This window comes from Scyliorhinus canicula, chromosome 8, assembly GCF_902713615.1.
Source record: "Scyliorhinus canicula chromosome 8, sScyCan1.1, whole genome shotgun sequence".
In the NCBI taxonomy this organism is placed as follows: Eukaryota; Metazoa; Chordata; class Chondrichthyes; order Carcharhiniformes; family Scyliorhinidae; genus Scyliorhinus; species Scyliorhinus canicula.
The window spans coordinates 154,615,901-154,628,712 of record NC_052153.1 but is presented as its reverse complement, the minus strand read 5'-3'; the positions used below and the strand labels follow the sequence as shown (position 1 = coordinate 154,628,712).

Here is a 12,812-nt window from a genome sequence, read left to right as displayed (position 1 = left end):
CAGCCAGTCTGTTCACAATCTTGATGTGACACGACCTTGTTCAGCTTCTGATTCATATCATCACATGGCTGTTGGAGGTCAATCATCTCAGTCCCAGGATATCACTGTAGGAGTTCCTTGGATGGTGTCCGATGTCCAATCTTCGTCAGCTGCTTCACCAATGATCATCTCTCCATCATAAGGTCAGGAGTTGGGATGTTCACTGATGATTTTCAGAATCATTTGCGAATCCTTAGCCACTGCAACTGTCTGTGCTCATGTGCAGAAGACTCGGACAACAGTCAGACCTGGGCTGATAAGTGGCAAGTAACATTCGTGCCACACAAGAATCTAACCATTGCCCCTTTTCATTCAATGGCATTACCATTACTGAATCCCCCACTATCAACATCCTTGGGGGGTTACCATTGACCACAAACTGAGCTGGATTAGCCATATAAACATTGTGGCTACAAGAGCAGGTCAGAGACTGGGTACTCTATGGTGAGTGATTCACCACCTGACTCCCCAAAGCCTGTCCACCATCTGCATAGCACAAGTCAGAAGTATGATGGAGTACTCTCCACTTGCCTGGTTAAATGAAACTCAAGCACTCCAGAAACTCCATCATCCAGGACCAAACAACCGCTTTATTGGCACCACCACCGTCAACTTTAACTCCCTCCACCACTGTACCACAGTGGCAGCTGTGTGTAACATGTACAAGATGCACTGCAGCATCTTGCCAAGTCTCCTTCAACAGTACCTTGCAAATCCATGACCTCTACCACCTAAAATGACAAGGGCAACAGATGCATGGAAACATCATGACCATTGACCAGCATAGACGCAATGGGCCTTTTCTGTGCTGTAGACCTCTATGACTATGACCACCTGCAAGCTCCTCTCCAAGCCACACACCATCCTGACTTGGAACTATATTACTGTTCCGTCAGAATCCTGGAACTCTGTACATAACAGCATTGTGGGTGGACCTACATCACATGGACTGCAACAGTTCAAGAAGCTAGCTCTCACACCACCTTCTCATTGCTAACTATGGATAGGCAATAATGCAGGCCGTGCCAGAGACACGTCCAGACCCACAAAATGTTTAAAAACGAAGATCCCCTAAAAACAAGGGATGAGGTCCTGCAAACAGGATTTAGGGAGTTAGGAAGTAAATAAATAATGAGCAGAAAATAAGGAGATATAAAAGGCATGGAAAAAAGGCATTACAATAATCATGGGGACTTCATTATGCAGATGGACTGGGAAAATCAGGTTGGTAATGGATCCCAAGAAAAGGAATTTGTGGAATGTCTTAAGAGATGGTTTTTTTAGGAGCAGCTTGTGACAGCCGACCAGGGAATAGGCAATTCTGGATTTGGTGATGTGTAATGAGGCAGACTTGATTCGGGATCGGCACTCACAGCCAGAAGGCGTATTAGTTAATCTCTCTGTAAATTAAAAACTGTAAATCGATCCTTTGGTGATTTAAAACTAATAACTGCTCTTAGTAGTGACTTTAACCTAATGTGCTTCTGTTAAAGGTTATGTTTTTAAGTTTTATGGATGTTAAAAGGAAAGCTTAAAGGATAACTTAGTGTTGTAGTCTTTGGGGGTGGATTTGAATTAATAGTTGCTAAGATGTTCACTATGTTTTAAAAAGGTTAACTTGAGTTCATAGAATAAACATATTTTGCTTTAAAAAATACTTTTCCATTTCTGCTGTACCACACCTGTAGAGTGGGCCGTGTGCTCCCCATACCACAATCTCTTAAATGTTGTGGGTCAGGTGAACTCCTTTTATAAAAAAAATAATAATTTTTATTAAGATTTTCACAAAATGTAAACAACAAATCAATATTAACCAAACAACCATAGTAAAAACCAAAGAACAACCCCCCCCCCCCCCCCCCCCCCAGCAAGTACAAAAACAAACAAAAGAAAACAACAAAAAGGAAAGAGATGACACCCGCCACATCCAACAAACCCCTGTGCACAATCCCCCCCCCCCCCCCCGGGTTGCTGCTGCTGCCGGCCTATTTCCCCACCGTTCCGCCAGGAAGTCTAGGAAAGGCTGCCACCGCCTAAAGAACCCTTGCACTGACCCTCTCGGGGCGAATTTCACACTCTCCAGCTTAATGAACCCAGCCATGTCATTGATCCAGGCCTCCACACTTGGGGGCCTCGCATCCTTCCACTGAAGCAAAATCCTACGCCGGGCTACTAGGGACGCAAAGGCCAGAACACTGGCCTCTTTCGCCTCCTGCACTCCTGGCTCCGCTGCTACCCCAAATATCGTGAGTCCCCAGCCTGGCTCAACCCTGGATCCTACCACCCTCGACACCGTGCTTGCTACCACCTTCCAAAAGTCCCCCAACGCTGGGCATGCCCAGAACATATGGGCATGGTTTGCTGGGCTCCCCGAGCACCTAGTACACCTATCCTCTTCCCCCAAAGAACCTGCACATCCTCGTCCCGGTCATATGAGCCCTATGCAGCTCTTTGAACTGTATGAGGCTAAGCCTCGCACAAGAAGAGGAGGAGTTCACCCTTTCCAGGGCATCCGCCCACGTCCCCTCCTCAATCTCCTCACCCAGCTCCTCTTCCCATTTACCCTTCAGCTCCTCCACCGAGGCCTCATCCACCTGCTGCATAACATGGTACATGTCCGAAATCTTCCCTCCTCCAACCCACACACCCGAGAGCACCCAGTCCCGAACCCCCCGCGGGGGCAACACAGGGAACCCCGCCACTTGCCGCCTGGCAAACGCCCTAACCTGCATGTACCTAAACATGTTCCCCGGGGGGGAGCCCAAACTTCCCCTCCAACTCACCCAGGCTCGCAAACCTCCCATCTACAAACAGGTCCCTCATCCTCTTTGTACCTGTCCTGTGCCAGCTAAGAAACCCCCCATCGACGCTCCCCGGGACAAACCGGTGATTATCCCGTATCGGGGACTCCATTGAGCCCCCCACCTCCCCTTTATGCCGTCTCCATTGCCGCAAGATTTTCAGTGTAGCCACCACCACCGGAACCGTAGTATACCTCATTGGAGGGAGCGGCAACGGCGCCGTTACCAGCGCCTCCAGGCTCGTATTCACACAGGACGCCATCTCCATCCTCTTCCATGCTGCCCCCTCCCCGTTCATTACCCTCTTCCGCACCATTGCTGCGTTGGCAGCCCAGTAGTACCCACACAGGTTGGGCAGCGCCAGCCCCCCCTATCCTTGCCACGCTCCAAAAACACCCTTCTCACCCTCGGGGTCCTGTGTGCCCATACAAACCCCGTGATGCTCCTGTTGACCCTGCTAAAAAAGGCATTCGGGATAAGGATGGGGAGGCACTGGAACAGGAACAAAAACCTCGGGAGCACCGTCATCTTGACGGACTGCACCCTACCCGCCAGCGACAGTGGTAACATATCCCACCTTTTAAAGTCCTCCTCCATTTGCTCCACCAACCTTGTGAGGTGATGCTTGTGCAGGGCCCCCCAGCTCCTAGCCACCTGGAATCCCAGATACCTAAAGCTCCTCCCTGCCTGCTTCAGTGGGAGTCTACCAATCCCCTCCTCCTGATCCCCCGGGTGCACAACGAACAGCTCGCTCTTACCCAGGTTGAGCTTATACCCAGAAAAGCCCCCCAATTCGCTGAGAATCCTCATCACCTCCGGCATTCCCCCCACCGGGTCCGCCACATACAGCAACAGGTTGTCCGCATAAAGCAACACTCGATGCTCCTCCCCACCCTGCACCAGGCCTCCAGTTCCCCGATTCCCTCAGCGCCATGGCCAGGGGCTCAGTTGCCAACGCAAAGAGCAAGGGGGACAGGGGACACCCCTGTCTCGTCCCCGGGTGCAGCCGAAAGTACTCCGACCTCCTCCTATTTGTGGCTACACTCGCCATCGGGGCCTCATAGAGCAGCCTCACCCAACGGACAAACCCCTCCCCAAACCCAAACCTTTCCAACACCTCCCACAGATACCCCAACTCAACCCTATCAAAGACCTTCTCCGCGTCTAATGCCACCACTGTCTCCGCCTCCCCTTCCACAGCCGGCATCATAATGACTTTCAGAAGCCTTCGTATGTTGGTATTCAACTGCCTTCCCTTCACAAACCCCGTCTGGTCCTCGTGAATGACCCCCGGCACACAATCCTCTATCCTTGTCGCTAAGATCTTCGCTAACAGCTTGGCGTCTACATTTAGCAGCGAGATCGGCCTACATGACCCACACTGCAGGGGGTCCGTGTCCCGCTTAAGGATCAAGGAAATCAGCGCCCGTGACATAGTTGGGGGCAAAGCCCCCCCTCTCCCTTGCCTCGTTAAAGGTCCGAACCAGCAGGGGGCCCAACAGGTCCGCATACATTTTATAAAATTTGGCCGGAAACCCATCCGGCCCCGGCGCCTTCCCCAACTGCATGCTGCCAATCCCAGTGACCAGCTCCTCCAGCTCGATCGGCGCCCGCAGTCCCTCCACCTGCCCCGCCTTCACCTTCAGAAATCTCAGCTTGTCCAAGAAGCGCCCCATATTCCCCCCCCCCCCCCCCCCCCCCCCCCCCCCCCCAACCGGGGGTTCAGACCGGTACAATTCCCCATAAAAGTCCCTAAAGACCACATTAACGTCTACCTCCCTCCGCACCACCTTCCCATCTCTATCCTTCACTCCCCCAATCTCCCTGGCCGTGTCTCGCTTTTGGAGCTGGTGTGCCAGCATCCTACTCGCCTTCTCCCTGTATTCATACACCGCTCCCTGTGCTTTCCTCCACTGAGCTTCCGCCTTTCTGGTGGTCAATAGATCGAACCTGGCCTGAAGACTACACCGTCCCGCAGCAATCCCTCCTCCGGAGCCTCCACATATCTCCTGTCCACCCTCACCATCTCTCCCTCTCTCTGCTCTCCCCTCTCTCTATGGGTTCGGATGGAAATCAACTCCCCTCTAATCACCGCCTTCAATGACTCCCAGACCGTTCCCACTCTGACCTCCCCGTTATCGTTGGCCTGAAGGTACCTCTCGATACACCCCCGAACCCTCCCGCCCACCTCCTCGTCTGCCAGCAGCCCCACCTCCAAGTGCCAGAGCGGGCGCTGGTCCCTCTCCTCCCCCAGCCCGAGGTCCACCCAGTGCGGGGCATGATCCGAAATGGCTATGGCAGAGTATTCAGCATCCTCCACCCTCTAAACCAGCCACCTGCTCAGGACAAAAAAAATCGATCCTGGAATAGGTCTCATGCACGTGGGAGAAAAACGAGTACTCCCTGGCCCTTGGCCTCGCAAACTTCCAGGGATCCACCCCTCTCATCTGATCCATAAACCCCCTCAACATCTTAGCTGCCACTTAGGCCCCCCCCCCTATGATCAGGCCCCCGCCTCCAGATCCGGAATGCGGCCCAACATGCGCCGCATAAACCCCGCATCATCCCAGTTCCGGGCGTGGACATTTACCAACACCACCCGCTCCCCCTGCAGCTTACCACGCACCATCGCATACCTCCCGCCACTGTCAGCCACCACATTTGACGCCTCAAACGACACCCTCTTTCCCACCAGGATTGCCACCCCCCCGATTCTTCGCATCCAGCCCTGAATGAAATACTTGGCCCACCCATCCCTTCCTCAGTCGAACCTGGTCCGCCACCTTTAGGTGCGTCTCCTGGAGCATGGCCACATCCGCCTTCAGCCCCTTCAAGTGCACAAACACCCGGGCCCGCTTGACTGGCCTGTTCAGCCCCCTCACATTCCAAGTTATCTCCGGATCAGAGGGCTCCCTGCCCCCCCTTCCCTGCCGACTAGCCATAACCCATCCCCTGCCCGCCACAGGTCAGCGCCGCCCGCTCGGCCTGTTCCCTGTTCCCCACGGCGGCAACTCACCCCCCCCCCCCCCCCAATTTCAGCAGCAACCCGGTACCCCCCTCAGGCTAGGACCCCTCCTAGCCCCCCCCCCGCCCTCCTCCATAGCACTCCCGTGAGCCAGCTAACTTCTGCTCACCCCGGCGACTCCCGCCACACCTCCGACCCCTCCCCACGTGGGACTACTCCTCCTCCTCCGTGCCCATCAGCAGGCCCTATGTGTGTTCCCCCCCCCCCCCCCCACTCTTGCGCGGGAAAATAAAAACAAGCAAAGGCCCGCGCTTCTCAGCCCCGTCCCCGCCCCCATCACCCTGCAACACGGGAAACAAGAGGAAAGCCCGCGCTTTCGCCCTGCCCAACCCCGTCTCCTCTAGGGCAGCTCCCATTGCCGGTCCCCACCACCAGCTCCCCGCACTCCCAGTTTACCACCCTGCCCGAACCCGTCCACCAGACCCATACAAAAAGACATCGCCCCACCCACCCTGAAGCCAACACACATCCTGCATGAAACAGAGAACCCCCCTCCAAAAAATAGACAGTTACATTTACATACAAAACCCCCATCCTTGACCCTCAGTTTGAGTCCAATTTCTCAGCCTGCAAAAAGGCCCACGCCTCCTCCGGGGACTCGAAATAATGGTGACGGTCCTTGTAGGTGACCCACAGACGCGCCGGCTGCAACATGCCAAACTTCACACTCGGCCCTCTGCTTAGCCACCTCCGCACTCCAGTCCTGGTAGATCCGCACCACCGTGTTCTCCCACTTGCTGCTCCGCTCCTTCTTGGCACACCGAAGCAGGCACTCCCGGTCACCGAACCGCTGGAACCGCACCAGCACCGCCCGCGGTGGCTCATTCAGCTTGGGCCTCCTGGCCAGTATTCTGTGGGCTCCCTCCAGCTCCAGGGGCCCCTGGAAGGACCCAGCTCCCATCAGCGAGTTCAACAAAACGACCACATAGGCCGCCAGGTCCGACTCCTCCAGCCCCTCCGTGAGGCCCCGGATCCGTAAATTTTTCCGCCTCGACCGGTACTCCATCTCCTCTAACTGCTCCTGCCACTTTTTCTGGAGCGCCTCGTGCATCTCCACCTTTCCCGCCCCATCCTCTCTTTCGGAGGCTTGCTGCTGCAGCTCCCGGATTGCTTACCGGTGGTAGCCTTCAGCGACTCCAGCAGCTCCACCTTAAGCTCCTGAAAGCAGCGCTGAAGAGTCTCCTGCTGCTCCTGCGCCCACTGCCTCCACTCCTCGAGGGCCCCGCCGGCCGCCATTTTGTTTCCCTTCCCCTGCTTTTCCAGAGGCGCTGCCCTCGCTTTTCTGCTCGCCCCACTCCTGGTCCGGACCGTAGAACCCTGGGGATCTATTGCAGACCCCATCCCACGTCGGGAATCGTCGATCCAGCACCGCTGGGGGGCCTAAAAAGAGCCCAAAAGTCAGTTTCTAGTGGAATCACTGGAGGCAGGAAAAGTCCCAGAGAACTGGAAAGTGGCTAATGTAACATCACTGTTAAAGAAGGAAGGGAGGCCGAAGACGGGAAATTATAGGCCGGTTAGCCTGATTTCGGTCATTGGTAAGATTTTAGAGTCTGTTATTAAATATGAGATCGCGGAGTACTTGGAAGTGCATGGTAAAATAGGACTGAGTGAGCACGGCTTTGTCAAAGGGAGGTTGTGTCTGACAAATCTGTTAGAGTTCTTTGAGGAGGTAACAAGCAAGTTAGACAAAGGAGAACCAGTGGACGTGATTTATTTAGATTTCCAGAAGGCCTTTGACAAGGTGCAGCATAGGAGATTGTTAAATAAGTTAAGAGCCCATGGTGTTAAGGGTAAGATCTTGGCATGGATAGAGGATTGGCTGACTGGCAGAAGGTAGAGAGTGGGGATAAAGGGGTTTTTTTCAGGATGGCAGCCGGTGACTAGTGGTGTGCCTCAGGGGTCTGGGATGGGACCACAACTTTTCACAATATACGTTAATGGTCTGGAAGACGGAACTGAAGGTACTGTTGCTAATTTTGCAGATGATACAAAGATCTGTAGAGGGACAGGTAGTATTGAGGAAGCAAGGGGCTGCAGAAGGATTTGGACAAGCTAGGAGAGTGGGCAATGGAGTGGTAAATGAAACACAATGTGGAAAAGTGTGAGGTTATGCACTTTGGCAGGAGGAATTTTCTAAATGGGGAAATGCTTCGGAAAGCAGAAGCACAAAGGGACCTGGGAGTCCTTGTTCATGATTCTCTTAAGGTTAATGTGCAGGTCAGTCAGCAGTTAAGAAGGCAAATGCAATGTTAGCATTCATATCAAGAGGACTAAAATACAAGACCAGGGATGTACTTCTGAGGCTGCACAAGGCTCTGGTCAGACCCCATTTGGAGTATTGTGAGCAGTTGTGGGCCTCGCATCTAAGGAAGGGTGTGCTGGCCTTGGAAAGGGTCCAGAGGAGGTTCACAAGAATGATCCCTGGAATGAAGAACTTGTCGTATTAGGAGCGTTTGAGGACTCTGGGACTGTACTTGTTGAAGTTTAGAAGGACGAGGGGGTTCTTAGTAAAACTTACGGAATACTGCGAGGCCTGGATAGAGTGGACGTGGCGATGATGTTTCCACTTGTAGCAAAAACTAGAACCAGAGGACACCATCTCAGACTGAAGGGACGATGCTTTAAAACAGATGAGGAGGAGTTTCTACAGACAGAGGGTGGTGGATCTGTGGAGATCCTTTGCCGCAGAAGGCTGTGGAGGCCAATTCACTGAGTGTCTTTAAGACAGAGATAGGTTCTTGATTAATAAGGGGATCAGGGCGTATGGGGAGAAGGCAGGAGGATGGGATGAGAAAATATCAGCCATGATTGAATGGCGGAGCAGATTCGATGGGCTGAGTGGCCTAATTCTGCTCCTATGTCTGATGGTCTTGTGGTCTTAGTAGATTAAAAAAACAGGACCCAGAAGGTAGTAATATCTAACTTAAACAGAGAGCACAAAATCTACTCTTCAGCAGAGCACTAAGGGAGATGCCATCTTTTGGATAAAGGGTGTTATTGGAAGTAGAGGAGTGAAGTGTTCTCCCTTGTGTCCTGGCCAATCTTTATCCCTCAACCAGCCTCATTGAACCATTGCATATGGTCATTATTTCACTGCAAATTATGGACCTTGCTGTGCACAGATTGGTTGTTTTGTTTCCCCAATATTACGACAGTGACTGCACTTCAAATGTATTTAATTGGCTGTCAAGTGCTTTGGGAACATGAGATTTTGAAAGGTGCTGTACAAGAAGTACAAACTTGTATTTTAACCTAACACTGTTTGTTACAATGTTCATTGACCGTAACTTATTTAATAATATATACTGAAATTGAGTGCAAGAAATGCGCATGTATTGTACTTCAGCTCATGTTTCAGTCTGCACTGTAGGGGTTCTATGGTTCAATAGAAATAAACTAGGCAAAATTGTTATAATATATTCCAGTACATTTTAGCACTGCAAGATTGTATTTGGTTACGAAGTGGAGAAGGCATGCTCGCTAATTCTGGCATTTGAAATTGATGAAACACTTCACTGCCAGAGCATAGTGGTGCAGCTCTAAATCATTTTGCCTGCAGTGTTAAAGCATGCCAGTTCTCATGTAACATTGCCACATATTGGCTGCAAGTAAGTAATACATCAATGGAAAGTGGAATTTACATGCTTTAAATGCAGAGGCTTTCAATTCTGAAATTTTATGTCCCAAATTGAGAATTCACTGACAGACTGGGGAGACAGTGGCGTAGTGGTATTGTCACTGGACTAGTAAACCCAGAGTAATGCTCTGGGGACCTAGGTTCAAATCCCACCACTGCAGATGATGAAATTTGAATTAAATAAATTAAACTAAAATCTGGAATTAAAAGCCTAACAATGACCATGAAACCATCGGCGATTGTCGTAAAAACTCATCTGGTTCACTAATGTCCATACCTGGTCTGGCCTACATGTGACTCCAGACTCATAGCAATGTGGTTGACTCTCAAGGGCAGTTAGGGATGGGCAATAAATGTTGGCCCAGCCAATGACCCTCCCACATCCCATGAATGAATTTTAAAACATTATTGATGGCCTGAAATGTGGTTTAAAAATGTACCATATATTTAACGTGCCTGACCATACATGTGAAAATTCAAGTTAAAAGCTGGGAATTCACTTTAGCTTAAAGCGAGTTGAATTCTGGTGTTAATGTTGCACAAAAGCTATAGATAATTACAGTGGAGTCAATCTTGCTGCATGCTGCTTTTTGCTAACCATGAATATTCAATGTGCTGCTGCAAATCTTATACATAAGGGTGTGTTCCTTCAGTACTTAAATATTTACAAGGGAGCGTTTGCATGCTTTTACAGGAAATCATAAATAGCATTAAAAAAAAATATTTCTGAACTATTTGGAGGAAGCAATAAAATAAATTGTTAAAAAAATGCTAAACCTAGATTCATTCCCATGATCCTTTGCTTTTCTGCCAGCGTATTGACCTACTTTGGGATGATGAGAGATTAAAAGTGTGGGATGAGGTTTTATTGTCTACATTTGAGGCAGTTAATGAACAAGCTCCAAACCCACACTCTGTGCCTTGGCTGCCAACAGCCTTTTCACACGAGAAATGAACTAAATTTACGTCAGAAAATATTTAACTGCAGATTGCAGTGTTTTGCTTTGAAACCAAGGGAGCTGTGATGGATCCTATGGTGGATTGTAGCAGACAACAGCAGCCATCGTTGCAGTGCACCATCAATGTCAGTCCGTAAAAATCATCTGGTATCGTTTCTGCATGGATCTCCAGCTTTTGAAAAAGCACCCTGACTCTCGGCATGGTAATCAAAATCATTGTTGAGTCGCTTTATTTATGGCAATGTCAGCATTGCATCTAATTTCTGCTTTACTCCTGTTAAGACCAAGGGACCGCTGTTAACCATCTCCATCCCTTGAAATTTCACAGTGTATATTCTGAGGTGCTGGGATTGTTTGAGTGATTGAGGAAAGAACTTTCATTCATCGTTACTGCAATTTGATATTACTTCACAGTGAACGTCGAATGATCTGCACCAAAAGTCGTGTTTGTGGCATGGACCAGCTCTGCTTCAGTTGCTTTTCTTGCAGTCAAAGGGTGGGCTTTGCATTTAATTTGTATTGACCAAACCTGATTTTAACTCTTGACCGCTGAGTTATGAGTGCGCTAATATATTTGTCGCCTAACTTCTGATTTCTATAAAATACTATGTACAAAGGAAACCAATGATTCAAAATAAACATTTGATTCTTTCTGAATTTGAACACCTTTTTGTAGATGGTGTAATGTGCTGCTTTAGTTCTAAAGCAGGAGGTAAAGTGTAAATAAAGAAATTTTGATTCATTACCTGTATTTTAGAAATACTTTGTTCAATATACTAAATAACCAGTATCTCAAACAGCTTGATGAACAAAGCTGCTGCTTTCATTGCATAGAATCATAGCTGTTGTCCAAACAATGCAGCAATTAATTTGTAGCAGCCTGAAGTTTTCAGCTGGTAACCTTATGAAGAAGTCTTTAATGGCCATGATTAACTAACCCTTCTAACATTGATTTTTTTTTTGCATCATCTCCAAAATGCATGTTTTTTTTTACTGTTATTATGCTTGCTATGTACTGAAGCATGAGGCATTTGTGAAACGTTTAACTTAGCTATAACGTGCCTACAAAGATCCCTCCATTTCTACCTGAGGCCTGAGCTATTTGGAGCTGTTGTTCCCCCAAAAGTGTGGTGTTATTTCACAGGTTGACATATGATGTCACAATGGATGGAAAATAGTGTTTGTTTCACTGGAGCATGGCATGCTGTGGCGCAGTGTTCAGAAGGTTCTTGACTCGAATGATTTAGAGTAATGGTTCCACGATAGTTGAACATATTTCACCACATAATCTCTTGCTTCCATCTGCTCCACCCTTCCACCTCAGTCCTTCCATTTCTTGCCTGACATGTCCATCCTCGCTGTGTGCTAACTTCTCAAGTGAGTTGGAAAAGAAACTGTATATGTTACCTGCTTGGTAAATTCTTGACTGACAGTTACACAGCCTTTCTCCTCAGCCCCTTTCCACCATTATGTGCATGGCACAGTGGTCAACACTGCTGCTTCACAGCGCCAGGGTTCAATTCTGGCCTTGGGTTACTGTGTGGAGTTTGCACATTCTCCCCGTGCTGCGTAGGTTTCCTCCGGGTGCTCTGTTTTCCTCCCACATTCCAAAGATGTGCAGGTTAGGTGGATTGCCGATGCTAAAATTGCTCCTTAGTGTCCTGGGATGTGCATGTTAGGAAAGGTTATGAAGATAGAGCAGGGGAGTGGACCTCAATAGGGTCGAATGACAGTCTCCTGTATTGTAGGGATTCTATGGTTCACCACTGCTTCTGTAGGTAAAGGAGTTTGTATGCCCAAATCTCGAGAATGTATCTTGAATCCATGATTTTTTGACTGAAGTTACTGAACAGAGGTCTGACACTTAAGCTGTAGCTTCAGCTTCACCTGTGTTAATGTGGTTTTTCGGTTGTAATCATGTTGCTTGAAGGTTGTTGAACTGGTTTTCCGGTTGTCTTGGTAAGGGGAGAAAGAAAAGAGGAGTAAAGTAACTCTGCTTGAGGAATTATTCAAACCTCAGCAACAAGGTGGCATGATACTGTTTAAATGTGCTTCCTTTGTGGGTAATTATTGCCAATTGCAACTAGCACCACATTGTAAGATTAGTTAATAACTTATTCAATACCTCAAATAGATTTTAGTTCACACTTCTGGGTTAATTTGCTCTTTGTGTTTGTGTTCCTGTACTCTGGGGAAATATTCCCAAGGGTCTTGGTAGCTTTAAGTGTTTACATGACAGCAGAAAAAGTTCACCAAAATGATTCTGGGGATGAAAGGCTTGACGTATGAGGAAAGATTAAACAGTTTGGGCTTACACTCACTGGAGTTTCGAAGGAGGAGAGGATCTGATC

General features: G+C 49.2%; 1 protein-coding gene across 8 annotated transcripts in view; it reads left to right on the top strand.

Annotated features, from left to right (window-relative positions):
- Window positions 1–12,812, top strand: part of LOC119970604 (ceramide transfer protein) — a 179,923-nt gene that overhangs the window by 78,609 nt on the left and 88,502 nt on the right. For 2 of the 8 annotated variants that reach the window (XM_038805499.1, XM_038805498.1), the window contains exon 1: window positions 10,320–10,664. The exons of the other annotated variants lie outside the window; for them this stretch is intronic. In XM_038805499.1, coding sequence (XP_038661427.1) covers window positions 10,662–10,664 — 3 coding nt within the window. In that variant the 5' untranslated portion in view covers window positions 10,320–10,661. Of the gene's footprint in view, window positions 1–10,319; window positions 10,665–12,812 lie in introns of those variants that run through there. 8 annotated transcript variants of the gene reach the window in all.